Source organism: Stenella coeruleoalba (assembly GCF_951394435.1).
Source record: "Stenella coeruleoalba genome assembly, chromosome: 4".
NCBI classification, from domain to species: domain Eukaryota; kingdom Metazoa; phylum Chordata; class Mammalia; order Artiodactyla; family Delphinidae; genus Stenella; species Stenella coeruleoalba.
Window position 1 is genome coordinate 13,901,210 of NC_137149.1, and position 25,534 is coordinate 13,926,743.

At 36.5% G+C, this 25,534-nt stretch overlaps 1 protein-coding gene across 5 annotated transcripts in view; it reads right to left on the reverse strand.

The window, feature by feature from the left end:
* The window catches only part of LARP1B (La ribonucleoprotein 1B), a 129,038-nt gene that overhangs the window by 61,184 nt on the left and 42,320 nt on the right, over positions 1-25,534 (reverse strand). The window contains exon 12 of one of the 5 annotated variants that reach the window (XM_079919352.1): positions 13,946-14,894. The exons of 3 other annotated variants lie outside the window; for them this stretch is intronic. In XM_079919352.1, coding sequence (XP_079775478.1) covers positions 14,673-14,894 — 222 coding nt within the window. In that variant the 3' untranslated portion in view covers positions 13,946-14,672. Of the gene's footprint in view, positions 1-13,945; positions 14,918-25,534 lie in introns of those variants that run through there. One more of the 5 variants, XM_079919353.1, reaches the window with a different exon arrangement.

Sequence of the window (25,534 nt, forward strand, 5' to 3'; positions counted from 1 at the left end):
ATTTCTACTTCTCTGATTAAATTCTCCATTTTACCTTTTTAAAAATCATGTTAATAATAACTAAAGTCTGATAACTCTATTACCTGGATCTCTATGGATCTGTCTCTATTTTCTGTTGTTCCTTTTGTTTTTTCTATAATATCATCTTGTCTTCTTGTATGCCTGATTATTTTTTGGGGGGGGGGCAGACATTATTTTTGAAAACTTGAGGCTTAGGATGATATTTTACTCCAGAAAGGATTTGTGTTTTCCTTCAACTAAGTGGCTACAGGCATCAGCATGCTGATCCAATGAGGGATTAAAATGAACAGATGCTAACTCTACCGAGAGCATATCTTTTTAAGTTACCCTGATTTTCTAGGATGTAGGCCTTTAGAGTTCCCAAAGCCTAGAAGGCTTACTAGAGGTCCCCAACTGGTTTCTGAACACCAATTTTTATTACCCTAGTTCCATGAGTTTTTCAAAAAATCTCTTTTCAGCTTTTCAGTTGCTTCTTCTCTAACTAGCTGATGCCTCTGAGGGAAATGCAGACTGTTATGCCAGTCTTCTTCAGATTTCCTTCTTCCAGATTTTAGCCACACAATTCTTTATTGTATTGTTAGCTCTACTGTGTTTTCATGCAGATTTTTTTACCTACTTTTCCAGTTGTTCTCGGCAGGAGGGCTGATATGAATTACACAGTCTACCCCAATTGAATCTATAGTCAGTCTAATTTTTGTTTTTTAAATAAACTTAGACTTTGCCTTGGTCAAAAGGGGACCAAAAAGACTTAATAATCAGTGGATAAGACTTGTAAACAAATTAATTACATTTCACTATAAGAGTTAAAAATTGGCACATATCGGAGCGGCTGGGCCCGTGAGCCATGGCCGCTGAGCCTGCGCGTCCGGAGCCTGTGCTCCGCAATGGGAGAGGCCACAACAGTGAGAGGCCTGTGTACCGCAAAAAAAAAAAAAAAAAAAAAAAAAAAAAAAAATTGGCACATATGAGGTAAAAAGCTAGAATTAACACGTGATTTTTCTGGGGTGGATGACAATAAAAACTATCAAAGAGGTATTTCCTGGGAAGAGTAAAATCTGAACTGGGTTTTGCAGTCTAAAGGATGAAAAGGAGTTTGGCAAGTAAACAATGTAAAAAAATAGTGCAGACAGAAGAAATAACACATGCATCTTGATATTTATTATGAATTTTAAAACTGAAAGCAGTGGCACAATGAAGACAGAGAGATATGTAAGAGCCAAATCATGAATTCTTGTTTTCCAAGCAATTTGAAGTTTATGTTGAGGGAGGTAAAAAAGCACTGAAGAGCATTAAGAAAAATAGGAAAATAGTAGGATTAATATTTTAGAAATTTGAAGGATTTGCATTCTTTTCCTTGGGATCACTTATTTTGAAAATTAAGTAAGCCTGAAACTATTTGCAGCCATCTTTGCCATCTGACAGAGAAAGCCTGACTGAAAATGAAGCTAACACAGAGGAAAGAAGACCAAAGATAGGAGTAGAGAAATGTGAAATCATTCTTTGAAGTCCTAGACAAAGACTTGTCTGGAAGCAAGTACTACTCCTTGGACTTCTGGTAGTAAATTCCCTTACTTGCTAGGAAAAAAAGGAGGAAAGGAGAAAGGAAGGAGGAAGACTACTCTCTGACAAGAGGAAAGCTAGAAAGAGAATGAACTAGAGCCAAGAACCTAGTATACAAACCCCATAGAGAGATGGTGCAGACCAGAACTGTTGCATGGCAGTAGTGATGGTTAGGGAAGGATGGATAGGACCTAGTGACACACTGCATGTTGGAAGTTAGAAGTTGATGAGGATTCCTAAGGCATCCAACCAAAATTTAGAAAAACATAGAAAAGAGGTTTAGGGTAGGTTTCCTTTAATTTTTTAAATGGAGACAGAATATAAATGAGATACCTATGGAACACGAGACACACAGCTGGAAAATCTAATAGCTACTGGTTACAGTTCTAGAGGCCCACAAAGACACTAGGATGTCATTAGCATACAGTTAATGATTAAAAACCTGGGAATAAATTCTCTCATTTATGGACAAGATAACAAAGTTCTAAGAGAAGCAGGTCAAGGGTAGGACCAGGGAAGACCACATTTAAAAAGCAGGCGGAAATTGTACACTCAAAAATGGTTAAAACTGTAAATTTTCTGTATACATATTTTACCATAAAAAAAAGACACCCCCCAGTAAAGGCAAGCATGCCATTTTGTCATGTCATAAGGTATGAAAAGTGCTAAGCAATGGGGACCTAACATTGGTATACATTAGCCATCTTGAGAAAGTTCTAACCTGACCAAATGTGAAACATTTGAACATCAAAATGAATAACTGGAATGGAATGGTATCCATTCAAGAGTCCATACTGACATTAAAAAGAGAGAGAGACAGAAACACACAGAGAGAAGAGAAAGTTAAAATACAAAATAAAAAACGAATGGAAAGTTCTCTTTTACAGAAGAATGCTAACTGACATAGAGGGAGTAACAAATAAAAAATTACCATCTTATAATCACCATAGTAAAACTGATTCAAGCAAAAGTCATCAATGGAAGCTAAAACACTAAGTGAAGACTGCTGGGGAACATGGCTTTAAAATATTACTCCAGAGATCACTTATTAATTACAAAGGGAAGCAGGTACCTTCTTCATCTGTTTGCAGAAGACATATGAAGGAAAGTGACAACATGAAAACCAAATGACATCATTATGTCTCCTGAGGTGATATACTAAAGACGGCGCATAACCTATGTAATATTCCTGCCAAAAATATTTAACCTAAAGCTAGTCATATGGAAATACCAGGCAAACCTAAACTGAGGGATATTTTCCAAAACTATTGACCTGGATTCTTCAAAAATGTCAATGTCTGCACCCCTATGTTCATAGTAGCACTATTTACAATAGCCAAGACACAGAAACAACTTACATGTCCATCAACAGATGAATGGATAAGAAGGTGTGGTGTGTATGTATGTGTGTGTATATATATATATATACAAAATAAAATATTACTCATCCATAACAAAGAATGAAATAATGCCATTTGCAGCAACTTGGATGGACCTAGAGATTATCATACTAAGTGAAGTTAAGTCAGAAAGACAAATACCTACCACATGATATCACTTACACATGGAATCTAAAATATGACACAAATGAACTTATCTACAAAACAGAAACAGACTCAGACATAGAGAACAGACTTGTGGTTGCCAAGGGGAAGCGGGGACAGGGGAGGACTGGATTGGGCATTTGGGACTAGCAGATGCAAACAATTACACATAAAATGGATAAACAACAAGATCTTATTGTATAGCACAGTGAACTATGTTCAGTATCCTGTAATAAACCATAATGGAAAAGACAAAGAAAAAAAAAGCCAATGGCATGAAAAGCAAAAAAAAAAAAGGCTGAGGAATTATTCTAAATTAAAGAAAATTAAAATTATGTAATTCTAAATGCAATGTGTGATTCTTGGAGTTGGTATCAAAAAATAAATAAAAAGTTATAAAGGACAGTATTAAGACAATTAGAGAAATCTAAATATAGGCTATATATTAGATATAACATTCTATCAAGACTAAACTTTCTACGTTTGACAGCTATTGTTATGTAGGAGAATGTACTGGTTTTTAAGAGATACAGGCTTTATATTTATGGATAAAGTGGCATAGTGCCTATAACTAACTCACAGGTGGTTCAAAAAATTCACATACATATTATACATATCCCTTTGGTTCAGCATTTCATTTCACCCCTGGATTATTATAAATAAGTTTTAACTCAACTTCTGCCCTCCCCTACTCTGACCTAGGCTAATGCCTCTGTTAGATTAAACCTTACTAAACCATATTTTGATCATACCACTTTTCTTTGTAAGAACTGCAATCGCTCCTTTTCTAAATTCCTACATAGACTTCAAGACACTTCACAACCTGCTCCCATCCCACCTACCCAAACAATCTTCAATTTTAGTACATCACAATAGTAGTAACATTTTTAAAGAAATTTGATTATACTTGTTCAGCAATTACAGTAACTTTTTAAGTTATTTTTTAATGCAACTGCCATTCTACTCAATGAACATATGCAGTGAAGTAATTAAGCCCTAAAATGTTAATTCACATAAAGAAAAACCCAACAAAAGGATGCATACATTTTAATAATGTCCTGACCATTAAAAGGTAAAGTATCTAGGGAATTTCCTGGCAGTCCAGTGGTTAGGACTCCGCACTTCCACTGCCGGGGGCCTGGGTTTGATCCCTGGTCGGGGAAATCCTGCAAGCCATGCAGTGCGGACAAAAAAGAAAAAAGAAAAAAAAAAAGAGAGAGATTAAAATGTAAAGTATCTAAACAAGTATAGTTTCACCATATCCTCAAGGACCTAATTTTATAATTAAAGCCTTTCATGAATTAAAAAAGTTGAGAAACACTGACTAAATTTGAATTATTTTAAAAATCAGCCTCTTAGGAAAAAGATGACCATGAACAGGAAGAGCCAACAAGTTAGAATCTTCATAAATTTGCTCAAGTGCTTCAAACAGTGAAACACTCGAATATTTTATAAATACGATCCTGCTACATTACTATATATATGATAAATTTACATATGCATATTATGATGTGGGGCTATGTTTAAAACCACATACGTATTTTACAAGTCGTTTAAAGGACTTTTGAGAGTATTTTGGCCATACTCAGTTTTCAACTTAAAAGGACTCTAGAACCAATTCCCAAATAATATTTAATTCCAGTGCATTAGAGAAGACACATAAGTTAGGTCTTAGACCTATCAGTGTTGAGCAACTTTTCTTTACTCAAGAAACAGTAATTTAAAAATTGCAAACTGTATTTTTCATAAATTATCTTTATCAGGATATTAAAAAATACATCTGTGTTACACATCACTGCAATTCCATCAAAGAAGGAACAGGCCAGATTTTATAAACTACATAATTTATATTGTAATAGCTAACTTAAACACTATCTTTGAAGGAGATACTTTAGAGTCTGATTTTTCATTTACTGACATACATTGTTGTAGTATTGAATTCTTAGTCACTCTTCAATCCACTTTCTTTGAGACACAACATTTTCATCATCACTGTTCTTCGCAACAAGCACAAGGCTTTAACATTTATTTAAGAGACAGTCCACCTACTTACAGCACCAGAGGCTACTTTCTGTCCTCAGCTCTCTTTTCTCCATTTTCCCCCTTCAAATCAAGCCAACTGGTTACCTTCACTAGCTGGACTATCTATTCTGTTTTGATTTTGTACATTTCCAGATAGTGCCTAAAAACCAAGGAAAAGCTCTTGCGTGCATCAAGGGATGGAAATTCTGATAAAAGTTATAAGGGGGCAAATTTTACAACCACTGTTTTAGCAGTGGGAAAAAAATTTTCTCTGCCACAGAAACCTGAAAAATAAATCAAGCAGAGTTCCAGGAAAAGGCAAGAAATGAGCCAGTTGTTTAGGGCTGACTAGTCTACACCTTAAATCAAACATACAAAGGAGGTTCCTAGTCTAAGCTCAACAAACAGGGGAAACATAAAGGACCTTGGGCCTGTAAACTCCATGACATCAGGGACTTGCTGTTTATTTTCCTCAACACTGTACACAAGTGCCTATCACTAAGCTTGACACCTCACAGGTACTCCGATATCTGTAATGAATGAACAAAAAATGGATGACTGAATGAAAAACAAGAGAGAAACTGAAGTCAAGAAGAATGCGTTCCAAAGGAAGATATTTTCTTGTGGGTTTTTTTTTTTTTTTTTGGTCAGGAGTATTGAACAAAACAGTGGGTCCTAGATTAAGTGTTTTGTTAATTATAATATAGAATATTCATTACTAGGGCCAAGTCTAAGCCTAATCCTTCTCTATAATGCCTCCCTTGATTATGCCAACCCAAAACTCTCAAAATTCTTTCATCCAGGTCTTTTAAAATAATTCTGCCTTAGTGTAAACTATATGTGTACAGTATAAAAATTAATAGCTGTGAATACCACCTGTTACCACCATCTAGGTTAACAGAACACTGACAATACCTTAAAGCTCCTTGTTTGCTTCTGCCCAATCACATTCTCTTCCTTTTCTCCAGAGGTACTGCTATATGGATTTTAGTGAAGGTCATTTCCTAACTGTTCTTTTATTAACCACCTTTGAAAGTTCCCCTAAGCAATATATTTCACTTCCCCTGTGTTTGAACTTTATGTAAATAAAATCATATTTTAATATGATAATATACTGCATATATTCCATGAATAACACTCACCAAATCTTTTTTAGTTTAATTTTTATTTGGGAATTTCTCTAACATATGCAAAAATAGAACAGTATACTGAAGCCTTATATATCCATTACCTAGTTTCAATTATCATCCTTTTACCATTCTCTTATTTGATGTACACCAGCATTACTTTAAAAATCATCCCCCTTTCTTTGTTTCTAAGCGGCTCCAGTCATGGTGCTGGTGTTACCCTTGCCTGGTTGTAGGTGGCTGTCTCTCCTGTCTGTAGAATTCTGGCCTGAAAATACCAGCTGGTACACCAAACTAAGCAGCTTCAACAGGGACATTATTTCCTCCTAATATCAGTTCAGTAACTAGATTTGGTTTTTTACTATTGTACACTTCTGGCAAAGATGGAAAATAATAGTTCCTCGGTCTTCCTTTGTTTTTGCATTAGATTTTGATATTTCAGACTGTAAAGGGCTCTGGGGGATGATATTGATATTACCTGTGATCGCAGTAATTTTACTGAAGCAACTGCATTGAAATTCACTTGGGTTTTCTCTCATTATCAGATTCTATTCCAAACAAGTATTCTGTAAATCCAAATGGATTACCAGTGTGCTATAGATTTATTATACAACAACATTCTATGTTTGGTCTACATTGAAAATAGTTTAAGTTAGTCTTATCATCTAAAATATTTTAAAATGTTCTTTACATGAAATTTTATTTTATATTTTTAAAACTTTAGGGACTTTATTTTTCTAAGTCAGTTAACTACTTTAAAAAAATATTTTGTATCTACTTTTGTAACTTCACCAGAATAAAACATATTGAAAGGAAAAAAATCATCCCCATTTCTGTATCTATGATTAATTTATTTCACTGCTAAATACCAAACCATTATACACAAAGACACAATTCATCTATCCATTATACTATTTTGGACATGATATGAAATTGATGCTTATTAGATATCTGTGTGTATACATATACATTTAGAAATGGAATAGATGTTTCCTAGGATGCATAAATAGTCAACTTTAGTAAGTAATATTAAACTGTTTACAAAGGTGGCTGTAACATGCAACAACATAGACGGGCCTAGTGTGTATTATGCCTAGTGAAATAAGTCAAAGAAGATAGATACTGTATGTTATTACTTACAAGTGGACTCTAAAAAATAAAATAAATGAATGAATATAACAAAACAGAAACAGACTCACAGATATAGAGAACAACTAATGGTGACCAGTCAGGGGAGGGAGTGAGAAGGGGCAAGACAGGAGTAGGGGATTAAGAGGTACAAACTACTATGTATAAAATAAATAAACTTCAAGTATATATTGTATAGCACAGGGAATATAGCCAATATTTTATAATAACTTTAAATGGAAGATAATCTATAAAAATTCTGAAACACCAGGATGTACACCTGAAATTAATATAATATTGTAAATCAACAATACTTCAACTTTTTTAAAAAGATGGTTCTAACAATTTAATCTAGCACCAACTGTGGTATGTGAGTTCCTATTGTGCCATTCTTTACAAAGACTTAACACTGTCAGACTTTAATTTTATGATATAAGAGTTATGATCTTCTGCCTCTGCATATGATAGAGTAACTGATACAAGCCTACTTCTGCCAACGAAAATAACCATAAACTGATATAAAGTAACTATTTTGGCACTGGATAACTAGCAATGCAAGATCCTGATCTCTGAAAGAAGAGAAATTCACAAGGTGGACTCCACAATCACCCCAACTCTCTTTTCGCAGTACAATTGCCCAACCACAGCACAGCAAGCTTCAGCCCAAGCAAAGCATGGCTGTCCTGCTGAGCTGAGAAGGTAGTGATTAGCATTCAGGGAAGCAGAAGCAATGTAATCTATAGAGCAGAGCACTGAGGAAGAGGGAGATAATTAGTGTTGGAGGGGGCAATACCCCTTGTGAGTAGGGGGTCAGACCCCTGTGAGTCCTTGGCTGAAGGCTGAGCTACATACATAGAGGATAAGACTCCCTGACACATATCCAAAAACAGCTGCAATGGGACTGAGCTGAACAGTTACATTAAAGGTCCAATAGCATTGGGAGATAATGACATATAGACCCAGTTGAGAATGGAGACCCCTTGTTAACCACTCATCAACACCCAGGGCATCCAGGTAAGATGCACTTTAAAAATTAGGCCAGGCTACAGAGTAAGGCCCACCTCCTACAGTAAGACCTACTCTAGATTCCCTAGCAAAGCCTAACACAAAACCTGATAAGATGTTGAGGAAACATAGGGTTTAGAGGCTAAGCTCTACCAAGTTAGAGAGGTTTTCCACAGATCTAACCTAACAAAGAATAAAACCAAGCCCACAAAATTCCAAGCTGTCAGGCCAAAAAAACAAAAAAATCAACATTCCTCAGAGGAAGATGACATAATCTATAATCTCTACAGTATAATACCTAAAATGTCTAGTAAAAACACATTTCACATTTAGTATCTAAAATGTGAAAAGAAACAGGAAGATGTAACACACAGTCAAGAAAACAACAACAGTCAACAGAAACTGTCTTCCTGATGTCTCAAATGTTAGATTTTACAATAGGGACTTTAAAGCAACTATTACAGAGTTAAGTTTGATGAACTAAAGGAAAAGATGGTCTGAATGAGTGAACAGATAGGAAATCCCAGCCAAAAACGTAGACTACAAAAAAAATAAGTTATAGAACTGAAAACTTTGTACTTGGATGAGCTTAAGAATAGAATGGAGATGGCAGACAAAAGCTAGTGAAAATAAAGAGAGATTTGTAGACACAATTTAATGTACAAAACAGAGGGAAAATAGCCTGCGAGCCACAACTACTGAGCCCACGTCACAACTACTGAAGCCTATGTGCCCTAGAGCCCGTGTGCCGCAACTGCTGAGCCACATGCTGCAACTAATGAAGCCCACACACCTACAGCCCGTGCTACTCAACAAGAGAAGCCACCGTGATGAGAAGCCTGTGCACCACAACAAACAGTAGCCCCTGCTCGCCGCAACTAGAGAAAGCTCACGCACAGCAACAAAGACCCAATGCAGCAAAAATATAAAATTTAATAAATAAATAAATAAAAGACTATGTTTTTCTTTTCACAATTTCCTTAAAAGACAACTGTTAGTTTAAAGCAAAATAATAACATTTTAAGATGGGCTTAGAATACATGTAAAAGAATACGACAACACTAGCACAAAGGTAGTGGAACTATATTTTTCTAATTATAAATTATATTTGTAAGCCAAGAAATATTAACTGTCAGATGAGAAAACTGTGAAATGATATAATAATCTATAAAGATTTAGAAAAGTTAAGGAGGCATATTATTAGCACTAGAGTAATCACTAAAAAATAAAGTTTAAAGAAGCATAACTAAGAAGCCAAAAGGGAAACTAAAATGTAATATTATAAAACGTTTGATTAACTTAGAGGTCACAAAAGAAATTAAAAAGGAAATAAAAATATTATAACTAGTAAGACCCAATTATATGATGTCTACAAGAAACCCTCCTATAAAATAAAGGCACTAACTGGGGAATTCCCTGGCAGTCCAGTGGCTAGGACTTGGAGTTTTCACTGCCAGGGCCTTGGTTTGATCCCTGATCGGGCAACTAAGATCCTGCCAGCCACACAGCACAGCAAATAAATAAATAAAAATAAAAATAAAATAAGTAAATATAAATAAAATAAAGGCACTAATAGGCTGAAAGTAAAAAGATTAAAGAAAGGTGGCAACTTTGGCTTCAACATCAGACATGGCATTACAAGAAATAATGATGAGGGACTTCCTTGGGGGTGCAGTGGTTAAGAATCCGCCAGTCAATGCAGGGGACACGGGTTCGATCCCTGGTCCAGAAAGATCCCACATGCCACAGAGCACCTAAGCCTGGGCGCCACAACTACTGAGCCTGCGCTCTAGAGCCCATGAGCCACAACTACTGAAGCCCAGGTGCCTAGAGCCCGTGCTCCACAACAGGAGAAGCCATTGCAATGAAAAGCCCACCCACTGCAACGAAGAATAGCCCCCGCTTGCCACAACTAAAGAAAGCCTGCATGCAACGAAGACCCAACGCAGCCAAAATTTAAAAAAAGAAAAAATTAAAATAAATAATGATGAGTCAATATGGATCACTGTGCATATTTCACAATGATGAATCAATTCATCAAGAATACATAACTACATATGTATACTGCATCTCATAACAGATGCATATATATGCATCACATATACATGCATTTAACAATAGAGCTACAAAATTTATATAGCAAAAACTGACAGCTCTAAAGGAAGAAATAAACGAATTTCAACCACAGTTGAAGATTTTAACAGCCCTCTCTCAGTAATTTATATGAGGAAAAAAAAGTCTAAGGATATATAAGATTTGAACAATGCTATCAGGTAACAGTCTGGCCTAATTGACATTTACAGAATATTGCGCCTAAAACCTACAGATTATAAATTATTTCCAAGTATACATAAAATCCTCCACCAAGACAGTGGAACTATCTTGCTTGCTTAGTCATTTTTTTCTCTGAGCACCAACCCCATTCTAAACTTACTTCCCTTAGAAAATACTTATGGGAATATTTTGAGGCTTAGAATGACATCAGTCTACCATCAGTGGGCCAAATCTGGCCCGTGGTCTGTTCTATTGTACAGCCCTCTAGCTAAAAACAGCTTTTACAATAAAGGGCTACATTAAAATAAAATAAAAAATACAAAAAACAACCACCATAAAACCAACCATGAAACAAAGAACATGCTACAGAGACCCTAAGCAGCCTGCAAAGCAGAAAATATTTACTATCCAGTCCTGTACAGAAGAGTTTGCCAAACTCTGAAATAAGTTCCTCCAAAGAGGATATACATTTGCATATGCCAGGCGCCTGTGATTTTAATAGTCCAGAACTACTTTATATTCTTAGTTCTAGCTTTTTTCAGACTGAAGTATATTATGAATTTGAGCTGCAAATCCATAAATGTTTGACCATTGAGTGGTTACTTCCCACCTGCCTCCATTCAGAACCAAGACCAAGAAATGTCCTCTGAGTAAATGTCCGCTTCTGAGCTCAGTTTCTTTTCTCTGGGATTGCATATTCAGTCAATCTATGGTACAAGCATAACTTTTTTTTTTGTAATTTTTTCAATAATTTAATCTAGAATTTTTAGTTATTTTCCATAGGAGGGTTATCTGGGAACCTAGCCATTCATATACTCACAGAGAGAACACTTGAATCAAGCTCCTTCACTAGTATTCTGCTACTACAGAGGTTTACGTAACTGTGGAGAGAGCAGGAAATGTAGAACATGAAAGGATGCTCAAAGAAGATGATGTCTAACCAAGTTTGAATCATGAATAGGAGTTTGTGTAGCAAAGATGATGGGGCAAGGGGCTTCCCTGGTGGCGCAGTGGTTGAGAGTCCGCCTGCCGATGCAGGAGACAAAGGTTTGTGCCCCGGTCCGGGAAGATCCCACATGCCGCGGAGCGGCTAGGCCCATGAGCCATGGCCGCTGAGCCTGCGTGTCCGGAGCCTGTGTTCTGCAACGGGAGAGGCCACAACAGTGAGAGGCCCGCATACCACAAAAAAAAAAAAAAAAAAAAAAAAGATGATGGGGCAAGAGGATTTCAAGGCTTTGGTGGAACATGCACAAAAGCTTAAAGATGAGAAGAGTATCTTTGGGAAACTCCAAGTACTTCAGTGTACAGAGAAAAAGAGCAGTGACATGAGGCTGGAAAAGTAGAAACATGGAGATATAGAAGAATTCATGAAATATGAGAGTAACACAAACAAGACTTACTGACTAACTTGAGGCAAGAGGGATATACCCATGCCAATGTTCAGGGATCACAGACGCAATCACCAAGATAGGAATCATAAACCAACTGGGGAGTTCTGTTTACTGTGAGGAGGAAAAGGAGCTAAAGAAGGGGGTTTTGAATGGAGAAATAATAAATTCAGTTTGGGGTATGTTGATTTTTAAAGAACTCTAGGACAAATATGATGAAATGTCCCAGGAGGCAGCTAGACACACTGCATCTGAAATTCAGGGTCAAAATCTAGTCTAGATATAAAAGAGTTGGGATTAAAACAACATACAGTGGTGAATAAAGTCCTGAGTAGAAAGAGTGCTTAGAGAGAGCAGTTAGAGTAAGAATATAGAGTCTTAAGTCATAAGCCTAGGAATCTCTGACAATTAAGGAACAAACAGACGATAAACGTAAATCTAACTGAAAAAGAATGGGTACAGAAGTAGAAGGGGGATGCCCCTGGTGGTCCAGTGGCTAAGACTCTGTGCTCCCATTGCAGGGGGCCCTGGTTCTATCCCTGGTTACAGAACTAAATCCCACATGCTGCAACTAAAAAGATCACACGTGCTGCAAGTAAAAGATCCCACATGCCGCAACTAAGACCCATTGAAGCCAAATAAATAAATACTAAAAAAAAAAAAAAAGAAGACAAAGTAGAAGGAAAAGTGAGAGAATGTGGTGTAATGGAAAAGCCAAAAAGTTTCAATAAGTTAACAGCTTTAAATACTCATGACCTAGTAAGATCTAGATAGGATCTTTTCCATCATTCCATATTTAGAAATAAATCAAGAATAATCTTGGTACTGTCCTCCATTTTCCTGCCTAATCTCTTTGGTCTAAAGCCTCCCTAGTAAAATTTCTACAGAAGAAATAGCCTGTAGTCTCCCACTGCTCACCAGGAATCTCTGATTTTTCTAAGAACCATTTTCTTCCATTCTACAAAAATGACTTAACTTTGTCACTCTCGACCCTTTCACCAGCCCCATAACCCTGACTCATTTCACTGAGAAAGGTAAAATCATGAGGAGGAAATTACTCCTATTTCTACCACGAAATCTACAAACTCATCTAAACTCATGTTCTATTTCTTCCCTCCAGGTAAAGAACCAAAGCCTCTCTTTGAAAGGCCAATACCTCTCTCTGTATCAACTGCTCTCAACTAGGGGTGATTTTGCCCACATAACTCTCTTCAAGGTATATTTTTTAAAATTGTCATGGGGGTGGGGTGCTTCTGACATCTAGTGGATAGAGGCCAGGGATGATGCTAACCATCCTTTGTTGCACAAGACAGCTTCCACGAAAAGAATTAGTATCTGGTTCAAGATGTCAATAGGGCCAAGGCTGACAAACCCTGATCCACAATACTCTGAATCCTATCCAGTCTCACAGTCTCAAGAATTTAGCTCCATTTTCTACTCCCTTCTATATCTTCAACTTTCCCATAACCATGTAAAATGTTCCAGTACTTTCTAATCTTTAAAAATATATTAATAAACAAATACACACACACACACACAAACTTTGACTCATATCCTTTCAGGTACTGCCACTTCTCCAATATATTATACCAAGCTTCAATATTCATATTATATTATTCAACATAATATTCAATATTCATATATATTTGAATGCATTACATTCATATTTCCACTTGTCATTTCTTCAAACTTTTACCCCAACTTCCTCTGTGATAACTCAGCAAGTTTATTCTTTCCTATTTATGAAGCAGCTCATAACTAAATTCAATGGTCAATTATGGTAGTTATCTATTTATCTAGATTTTTTGGATTAATTATCTCCATCCACACACCCTACTCTCATCAACATCACCATTATGAATTACTTGGAGATTGCATTTTCAATAGTCAGTCATGTCCACTACCACATTCCCAGCTCCCAGCACAGTGTGGCACAGGCCAGGCACTCAAGCAGATGTTAATGGATGAATTCCTGGGAAAGAGTTAACTTACTATAAAGCTACCATAATTGAAGTATGTGTACTAAAATAAGGAACTGACTTGTACAAGGAGCTTTGGCTAGAATTTAAATAGTGAGGCAAAACCTGAAATTAGGTCTCCTAATTCACTTGTCTCTTCAGGAGGGAGAAGTCAAATCAAAATCATATCTAAAGGGAGAATGATGGTGCCTCATGCTGCCTGTGAGAGGAAAGCAATCTGAGGAAGTCTTTCAGAGTAAGGTATTAGGAGGAAGAATTAAAAGAGTTTTGCATTTTAAAATACACAACACAAAAGGACTAATTATGAAAATATCTGACACTGTGGCACCTGGGGAAGAAATCCACAGACTGTACTTTGATGTCACAATTTCTATGCAAAGCCTGAAGCTTCTGCATTGTCTTTAAATTCCTGGTCTCACCTCTATCTGCATCATTATTCCTGATCCCACATAACCATACGGCCTTTGTTCCTTCTCACACATGCCCAGTCTTTTACAGTTTTCAAAGGTCTTTAAAACTCAGTGAGGTAGAGAAGACAAGAATGATCCCCATCTGAGGTTTAGAGAAGTTAGTTTTTGGTCCAGAATTGCACTCAGTGGAACTTGCACACAAGTTGACTCCTGGTCAGGAACAGTCCCCAGCTTTGCCAGAGAGGTTCTCAAGTTGGTGTTCTTCTCTGTGAGAAGAGGAACAGCTCAAGTGGTGGTGGTGACTCTCAGCTTGCCAAGTCAGTATGGTGTCATGTCTCTGTCTGCCAGGTGAGGATGTGGCATCTCCTGGTGAATTTGTACACCATTTCCAGCTACATACCAAAGACTTCACCACAACTGAAGTTCCTCTCACCATCTGCAACAAACACAAAGGCCTGCCTGCATTTGTAAGGGAAATGCAGCAGGAGACATCAAAGAAGTCAGCAAAGTCAGAGTGAATAACAGCCATCAGGTCTCCCAAGGCTTGAGGACTCCACAAATTCAGAATAGGTCAAGGCAGAAGAGAGCCCACCTCCAGTCTACCCTCTCAACAATGAGCCTGCTGATGGTCTCAATCATCCAGCAGCTGGGTATGTTCTGTCATACAATATAAAGCCAGAAAAGCCAAGGAGAACTCAGGGAATCGACATTTAGACCACCAGTGATAACTTCACATAATACTCTAAGAAGTACTAGACAAAGCTGATATACTGCAAAATAGCAAATGCGACGAGCCTAAAGATGAGATTAACTGACTGACCAGTGTGATTCAAAAGCTTCCAATTTGAAGGTTCTTCCTGAAATGCTAGAAACAAAGGCATGAGTATATTTAGGTTTCCACACAATCAACTCGGACAGAGGGTACAATGAGTGAAGAACTGGTTGTGATGTTTTTACTCCTTTGTTCTGCAGGTTCAAACTAAAGATTTCTCATTAGGGAGAGGCATCATGACAGACAGTAGACTGGACAATTCTTGAGCCTCACAAGCCCAGAAGCGAGCCAGCAATGAGTGACAAGATGCTGAGGCCCAGCAGCACATCTCTTGGATGGAAGTCCTATCTGTATGTCCCCTGTTAATAAAGCCTTCAACAATGTACAGCTTTGCAACACCACCCCAAGCAGACCACTGGACAAGAAGACAAATAGCTGTATACAAAAAACAAAAACAGGTTCAACCTTACACCTGAAAATAACACAATACTGTGAATCAACTATACTTCAATAAAAAAACATTTTTAAGTATTTAAAAAAAAAAAAAAGTTCACCCTAACCTTTATTTTAGCCCAAAAACAGCCCTGCTGCTCCAAGAAGTAACTCATCTTTGGCTTACCTCTTCTTGTCTCACACATTCCCATTCATGCTAGCCTGTTCTTAGTACTGTCATGAAATATGCCACATAGGAAAACGTATTAAACATACCTGTGCAACTTGTTTAGAAAACTAATATGTAAAATAAATTTAAATGAAAATTTAAAAAAAAGAAAATATGTAAAAACTACTAGAAAAACAACACTGTTAGTATATTGAAACCCTGTGTATTCTACTCCCTTCCCACAAAAACAATCCAAATCCTGACTTACGTGATAATTATTCCTGCCTTTTTCTTTACAGTATTACCTTCTATGTATGTTTGTACACATTTCAAAAATACATAGATCCTTTCATGGTTGTTTTATACTATTAGAAAATGAAATCTCATTCATATTTTCATGAATTTCTCATTCATGTTCTCTTCAGGTATTAGTATCAAGGTTATGCTCTTCTCATAAAATGAGTCAAGTATTCCCTTTTTTACCTCAGTCAATTCAACAAATATTTGAATACTTATTAGCTCTATTCACTGCAAACTTTTTCATGGCTGGAATTATTCCAATTTTAGAAGAACTTGCTAATAAAATTAAGTTAAATCTTGGAGTCTGAAGATTATTTAAAATGATCTATAGCAACTTACTTTCTTTTCCAGTCAGTTTTGGTAACATATTTTTCTAGAAATTTTTCCTTATCTAAATGTTCAAATCATTGGTCTGAAATACCTATTAAAAGTTCTCCATAATCAGTAATTACATCCTTATATTCACTGCAGCTAAAATATTTAGATTTCCCTCTATTTTGTCTTCCTAAGTATAATCTTGGCCTTTTCAAAGAATTAAGTGCTGGTATGATTAATCCTCTGTTAGATCTAATTAATTAAATTATTTCTTTCCATATACTTTTTTTTTTTTTTTTTTTTTTTTGGCGGTACGCGGGCCTCTCACTGTTGTGGCCACTCCCGTTGCGGAGAACAGGCTCTGGACGCGCAGGCTCAGCAGCCATGGCTCACGGGCCCAGCTGCTCTGCAGCATGTGGGATCTTCCCGGACCGGGGCACGAACCCGTGTCCCCTGCATCAGCAGGCGGACTCTCAACCACTGCGCCACCAGGGAGCCCTCTTTCCATATACTTTTATGAAAATTTATTTTGCTAATTCTTCTTCTAACTTCTTGAGAACTTTCTAACTTCTAGCTTCATAAAAGCTACAGTAGATTCTATTATTGCTCAGAGCCCAGATTTCCTAAATTAAAGGATTACATACATCTACCCATTGTAATTACCTTTCATCTCCTTGGAGCATAAACAACTCTGGCCCATATACAACACTTACCCATGTGATTTGCTTTAGCCAATGGAATGTGAGCAAATATACATGAAACACACCTAAGCAGCAATTTTGAAAACAGTTATACACTTTAGCTCATCCTCTTGTTCACCCCATATGCTATATGAATGAATAAGCAAGTACTGTACACAGGCTGCTTTTTCAGTATGAATACCGACCAAACAGAACCAAACACACACACACACACACACACACACACACACACACAGTTGAAGCAGCCAACCCAATCACTGCCAAGCAGTGTGAGAAATTTTTTACTTTAAGCCTTTGAGACTGGGGGCGGGGGGAGGATTTTTATACAGCAAAGATAATAGTGGTGATTGGTTTATTAATTTCAAGAATTTTACCTACTATTTGCATTTAAGCCTATCTCTCTAGGTGCACCTTTAAAATTCAACTAACATTCCACTTAGATTTTCTAATTTCCACTATGATTTTTTCTTTGGTGAGTTATTTAAAATATATCTTTGTTCCAAAACACACAGGGTATTATTTCCATTGTTAAACACTAAATTAATTCCACTATTAGTGTGTTTTATGTATTATCAATGCTTAAAAATTTGCTTTATAAAATAGGTCAAAGTAGTATACATATCTTCAAAAAGAACATGTACTCTGCAGTTGCTAGGTACAGAGTTGTTTCTCAAATTATTCTCATTTTTTAAATTATTTGATCACTCCTTATTTAGTTGGGGGTAAATTACATCACTATGACTGGATTTGTTCTATCAACTTTTACTTCACATATTCGAATATTTTGTATTAAATACATCAAATATTAAATTATACTTTCTGATGAATTTCTTCACTTTTAATCATTACAAAAGGACACTCTTTAGCACTAGTAATGCTTTTTGTCTTCAAGTCTACTTTGTAAGCCTATTCTGTCTGATATAAATATATGTACTACAGCTTTTTTCCTTTACTTTTTACTTATTTGGTAAATGGCTGGGTTTCTTTTATAATTTTTACTTTTAATTGGGATAAAAAAGCAAATAACAAATCACCATCTTAACCATCTTTAAGTGTATAGTTCTGTAGTGTTAAGTATACTCACATTGTTGTGCAACAGATACCCAAGTTTTTTTATTAAACAAAACTGAAACTCTATCCAATTAAAACAACTCCCCATTTCCCCCCACCCCATAAACACCACTCTGTTTCCATGAATTTTAAAACTTTCGTACTTCATATAAATGGAATCATACACTGTGTCTTTGGGACTTATTTCATTTAGTATGTCCTGAAAGACTATCATTGATGTATGTAGCATGTGACAGATTCCCATTCTTCTGAAAGCTGAATAATATTCCATCGCCCATAAACACCACCATTTTGTTTATCCATTCATCTGATAATGGACATTTGTGTTGTTTTCACTTTTTAGCTATTGTGAATACTGCTGCTATAAACATGCAAATATCTCTTTAGTTTTCTAACTGCCATACTGTTTCCCATAGCAGCTATACTATTTTATGTTTCCAACACCAATGTAAGGTTTCAATTTCTCCACATCCTCTCCAACAAATGTTATTTTCTGTGTTTTGCTTTTTATTTTGAAAGTAGCCCTCCTAATGAGTTGATAACTCATTTGATTTTGATTTGCATTTCTCCAATGACTAATGATGTTGAGCATAATTTCATGTGCTTATTGGCCATTGTATATCATCTTTGGAAAAATGTCTATTCGAGTCCTTTGTCCATTTTCTAAATTGAGTTATTTTGTTGAGTTGTTGGGTTTCTTTATATATTCAAGAATATTAACACCTTATCAGTTATGATAAGCAAATATTTTGTCCTATTTTGCAGGCTGTCTGTTCACCCTGTTTTGTGTCTGTTAATACACGTAAGCTTTTGATTTTCATGAATTCCAACTTGTCTATTTTTTTTAACACGTGCTTTTGGTGTTATATCCAAGAAATCACTGCCGAATCAAATGTCATGAGGCTTCACTTCTATGTTTTCTTCTAAGGGTTTTGGGTTTTAGGTTGAAGTCTTTAATCTGTTGTTAAAATTTTTATGCATACGGTGTTAAAGTAAGGGTCCATCTCCATTTTTTCGCATGTGAATACGCAGTTTCCCCAACACCATTTGTTGAAGAAGTTGTCCTTTCCCCACTGAGTGGTCTTGGCATTCAAGTTCTGGGCTCTATAGTTCCATTTGTCTATGTCTGTCTTTATGCCAGCAACACAGTTTTAATTACAGTAGTTTTGCAATATGTTTTGAAATCAGCAGCGTGAGATTTCCAAATTTATTTCTTCTTTTTAAAGATTGTTTTTGGTTCTTCAGGGTCCCATGAGATTCCATATAAATTTCATTATCCGTTATCCTATTTCTGCAAAAAATGCCATTGGGACTTTGATAGGGATTGCACTGAATCTGTAGATCACTTTGGGTAGTACTGACTTCCAATCCATGTACACAGGATGTCTTTCCTTTTACTTGTTTAAAAATCATTTTATTAAGATATAATTCACTTGTGGTACAATCTACCCCAGTGTACAATTATTTTTAGTTTACACATGCAATCATCATCACAATCAATATTACAACATTTTCATCACTCCAAAAAGAAGCCCAGTACCCACTAGCAGTCACTATTCTCTCCACCTATCCCAAACCCCACCTTAGATAGCCACCAATCTAATTTCTCTCTGTTCTGGACATTTCAGATAAACAGAATCGTATAATATGTGGTACTTTGTGACTGGCTTCTTTTACTTAGCATGATGTTTTCATATAGCATGTATCAGTAAATTCACTTTTTTCTATTGCCAAATAATATTCCATTGTATGGCTATACCACCTTTTATTTATCCATTCACCAACTGACAAACATTTTAGTTCTTTCCACTTTCATAATGCTGCAAGGAAGACTTGTGTACAAGTTTTTGCGTGGACATATGTTGTCATTTCTCTCATGTATATAACTAGCAGTGGCATTCCTGGGTCATATAATAACTCTGTTTAACATTTTGAGAACTGCCAAATTGCTTACCAGTAGTCCATGAGGATTCATATTTCCCCCATCATCACCAGCAATTGTGAGTATATGTATTTTATTGTGGTCATCCTAGTAGGTATGGGTGGCATCTCATTGTGATCATGATTTTTCACTTCACTTCCCTGATGGCTAATGATGTCAACCAAGTTTCCATGGGCTTATTGGCCATTTGTATATCTTCTTTGGAGAAATATCTATTCATTTTCTTTGCTCATTTTATAACTGGGTTATTTGTCCTTTTTATTATTGAGCTGTAAGAGTTTTTTTACATATTAAAAATGCAACTCCTTTATTAAATATGATTTGCAAATATTTTCTCCTAACCTGTTTTTTTCAGTACACTATGTTTTAGAACAGTTTTACCTTCACAGCAAAATTACATGGAACTAGAGTTCTCATATACCCTATAACCTCCCCCCAACACAGCCTGCCCACTATCAACAACCTGTACCAAGCGTTACATTTGTTACAATCAGTGAACCTACAATGACACATCACCAAAAGTCCATAATTTACATAGGTTTCACTCAGTGTTGTACTTCCCATGGGTTTTGATGTATGGATGGATATAAATGATGGATAATGACATATCCATCATTATAATATTATCATACCAAAAAAATCTCACTGCCCTAAAAATCGTCTGTTCTGCCTATTCATCCCTCCCTCCCCCCAACCCCTAGAAACCACTAGTTTTATAATCTCCATCATTTTCCTTTTCCAGAACACTGACTAGTTGGAATCACCCAGTATGTAGCCTTTTCAGATTGGACCTTTTCACTTAGTAACATGCATTTAAGGTTCCTGCATGTCTTTTCATGGTCTGATAACTCGTTTCTTTTTACCACTAAATAATATTTCATTGTCAGGATATACCACAGTTTATTTATCCATCTGCCTACTGGAGGATGTCCTGGTTGCTTCCAAGTTTTGGCAATTATGAATAAAGCTGCTTTAAACATCCACGTGCAGGTTTTTGTGTGGACAAAAGATTGTCCACACAATCTAGATTGTATGGTAAGAGTATGTTTAGTTTTGTAAGAAACTTCCAAACTGTCTTCCAAAGTAGCTGTACCATTTTGCATTCCTACCTCCAATGAATGAGGGTTACTCCACATTCTCAGAAGCATTTATTAGTGTTGTCAGTGTTCTAGATGTTGGCCATTCTAATAGGTGTGTAGTAGAATCTCACTGTTGTCTTACTCTGCAATTCCCTGATGATATATGGACGTGGAGTATCTTTTCGTATTCTTATTTGCCATTTGTATATCTTCTTTGGTGAGATGTCTGTTCAGATCTTTGGTCCATTTTTTATTCAGGTTGTTTTCATATTGTTGATTTTAAGAGTTCTTTGTATATCCTGGATTATAGTCCTTTATCAGATGTGTGTTTTACTAATATTTTCTACCATTCCATAGCTTGGCTTCTCATTCTTGACAGTGCCATTCACATAGCAAAAGTTTTTCATTTTAATGAAATCCAACTTATTAAAAGTCATTGCTCAACCCAAGATCATCTAGATTTTATTTTATATTACTTTCTAGGAGTTTTATAGTTTTGTGTTTCACATTTCAGCCTGTGATCCATTTTGAGTTAATTTTTGTGAAGGGAGTAAGGTCTGTGCCTAGATTCATTTTTTTCATGTGGATGTCCAGTTGTTCCATCACAATTTGTTGAAAAGACTATATGTTCTCCATTTTATTGCCTTTGCTCCTCTGCCAAAGATCAGTTTATTTTTAGAGGTCATTTCTGGGTTCTCTATTCTGTTCCATTGATCTATTTGTCTGTTATTTCACCAATATCACACTGTCTTGATCATCATAGCATTATAGTAACTCTTGATGTTGGATATTATTAGTCCTCTGACTTATCTTCTCCTTCAATATTGTATGGGCTATTCTGGGTCTTTTTTTTTGTTTTTGGTACGCAGGCCTCTCACCGCTGCGGCCTCTCCCGTTGTGGGGCATAGGCTCCGGACACGCAGGCCCAGCGGCCATGGCTCACGGGCCCAGCCGCTCCGCGGCACGTGGGATCCTCCCAGACCAGGGCACAAACCCGCGCCCCCTGCATCGGCAGGCAGCTTCCCAACCACTGCACCACCAGGGAAGCCCCTATTCTGGGTCTTTTGCCTCTCCATAAAATTTTAGAATCAGTTGGTCAATATCCACAAAATAAATTCCTAGAATCTTGATTGGGATTGCACTGGATCAATTTAGGAAAACTGACAATATTGAGTCTCTCTTCCTGTGTATGAATACAGAATCTCTCTCATTTATTTAGTTCTTTGATTTCTTTCATCAAAGTTATGGTATTCCTCACATAGACCTTGTACATATTTTCTTAGATTTATACTTCAGTTATTTCATTTTGGGGGATGCTAATGTAAGTGGTTTTTTGGGGGGGAGGTCCATCTTCTGGTGTCCTTTGAAGTACAAAATTTTAAATTTTTTGATAATATCAAAATTTTTTTTTCCTCCTGTTGCTTGTGCTATTGGTGTCATATAAGAAACCACTCTCAAATACAAAGTAAAAGATTTTCTTCTATGTTTTCCTCCAAGAGTTTTGCAGTTTTTGCTCTTATATTCATGTGTTTATTTTGAATTAATTTTTGTGCACAGTGAGTTAGGGTGGTGTCTAATTTATTCTTCTGTATGTGGATATCTACTTGTCCCAAGACCATTTGTTGAAAAGACTATTCTTTCCCTATTGAATGGCTTTTTAGGCACCTTTGCTGGAAGCTGGTTGACCACAGACACATAGGTGTATTTCCCAACTCTCAATTATCTTCCATTGATCTGTATGTCTATCCTTATACTAGTATCAACATTGCCTTAACGTAAGGACTGTGTATGAATCCTTCAACTTTGTTCTCTTTCAAGATTGTTTTGACTATTCTGGGTCCCTTGAATTTACATATGAATTTCAGATCAGCTTGTCAATTTCTGCAAAGAAGCCAGTTAGGATACTGATAGGGACTACACTTTGTAGATTGATTTTGGATTATTACTATTTTACGTTATGTATTTTTTCAGTCTTTTAATTTCAATCTTTTGGCTTTCTTATCTTTTTGATGTGTCACATGTAAATAACATAACTGGTTGTATTTGCATACATTCTGATAATATTCATTTTTGCTACTTAAATATTTGGGTTTCAATTTACTACCTCATTTTTGTGCTGGAAGATTCCTTCCCCTTTATTCTTGTCTTAGTCCACATTTTCCCTTTCTCCTAGTTTCAAGATTATTCCTTCTAATCTTATTTTTATTTATTTTTATTTTTTATTTTATTTTTTTTGCATACGCGGGCCTCTCACTGTTGTGGCCTCTCCCATTGTGAAGCACAGGCTCAGCGGCCATGGCTAATGGGCCCAGCCCCTCCACGGCATGTGGGATCTTCCTGGACCGGGGCACGCACCCGTGTCCCTTGCATCGGCAGGCGGACTCTCAACCACTGTGCCACCAGGGAAGCCCCTAATCTTATTTTTAAATGGGTGTCGTTCAAACGGCAAAATGAAAACTTTTAAAACTAATCAATTATCTTCTTTCCAAACACAAAAGTACCTTTAAATACGATTCATTCATTGCTCTCTCCCAGTCTGTGTTAATGTTATATTAGATCTGTGAGACACAGTTATTGTTTTATACAGTTAATATTTATTCAGATTTATTCACATATTTATCACTTGCTTTGCTCTATACTCCTTTCTGTAGTTCTGGCACCTGGAATCACTTTTATTCCAATTTTGGAAATTCCTTTGACGAACTGCAATTCCTCTCATTATATGTCACTCTCTTACGTGAAAGGTACTTTTTGCAAGGCACACAATTATAGGTTGGTAGTTATTTTCCTGTGTTATATTAACACCATTGTTCCATTGTCTGTTGCATTCAAATGTTACTGGTGAGATGTCAGCTATCAGCTGTCCAGTCACTCTTCTTTCTTTGAAAGTAACCGCCTTTCTTCCCTGGCTGCTCTACTCTGGTACCTCTCTGCAGTTCAGAAAAAGTCCTAGGTATTACCTATTAAAATACTGACTCTGTCCCATTTTCTCTCTTTTCCTTCTGGAACTCTGAATAAATATATATCTTAGACCATGTTTATCACTCTATATTCCACTTGCTTTTTACTTCTCTCAAAAATAAAAAGATTTATAATAAAATCCACTAGATGTTAAATTATACAACTTGATTTGAAATACACCAAAAAATATCAAAGACTGTCTACAATACCATTCTATACCTTCTTTCATATATTCTATCTCTTTATCTCTCTATGCTGATTTTTGAATAGCTTCTTGTAAACTGTCTTCCAATTCACTGATTCTTTAATTGTATCTAATCTGCTGTTAATCCCTTCAATTAACTGAGTTCTTAATTTCAGCCTTAACTGTTTTTATTCCAGAAGTTCTAGAAAGGTTATTCTTTAGAATTTATTTTTCCCTGCAGATATTTTTCTTTAAACACAGTAAGCAAAGTTACTCTACACTATGTTTAATAATCCTATGTAAAATTTTTCAGGGTATGGTCTTACTGTCTGTTACTTTTGCTCATTCTCACATACAGTACCTTATTTCCTTGTTTGCTTATTAACTTTGTGAGCTGCTCACTTTTTTTTTTAATTAATTAATTTATTTATTTACTTTTGGCTGCATTGGGTCTTTGTTGCTGTGCTTGTGCTTTCTCTAGCTGCAGCGAGCAGGGGCTACTCTTCGTTGCAGTGTGTGGGCTTCTTATTGTGGTGGCTTCTCTTGTTGTGGAGCACAGGCTCTAGGCACACAGGCGTCAGTAGTTGTGGCACATGGGCTCAGTTGCTGTGGCTCGCAGGCTCTAGAGCGCAGGCTCAGTAGTTGTGGTTCACGGGCTTAGTTGCTCCGTGGCATGTGGGATCTTCCCGGACCAGGGCTCAAACCCGTGTCCCCTGCACTGGCAGGCGGTTTCTTAACCAGGGAAGCCCAAGCTGCTCACTTTCATTACAAAATAATTTGAGTAAATTCTTTGAGGTCTAGGATAAAGGTGAATGTCGTCACAAAAAAGTCAGATTTGCTTCTGCTAATTTCTGGGAAATAAACAGGCCACAATCACCTTAAATTTATGACTAGTAGTTACTCTAGTCACCCATATAGTGTGAATTTGGGTTGCATGATTATAACTTCTAAGCCAATTTTTTTCTCCTTATTCTGCTTAGCACAACTAAGGAAATACGCTTTGTGGTCCCATAGAGGCGAAGATGAGAAAGCAGTTAAGTTCTCTTTCCCTAGGGTATTCTCCCTAGGTACCAATTCAATGGGAAAAGGACTCCTGTTGGAATCCCTGACTTTGACTGGGCCATGGGTTTGTCTTTTACCCCTATATTTT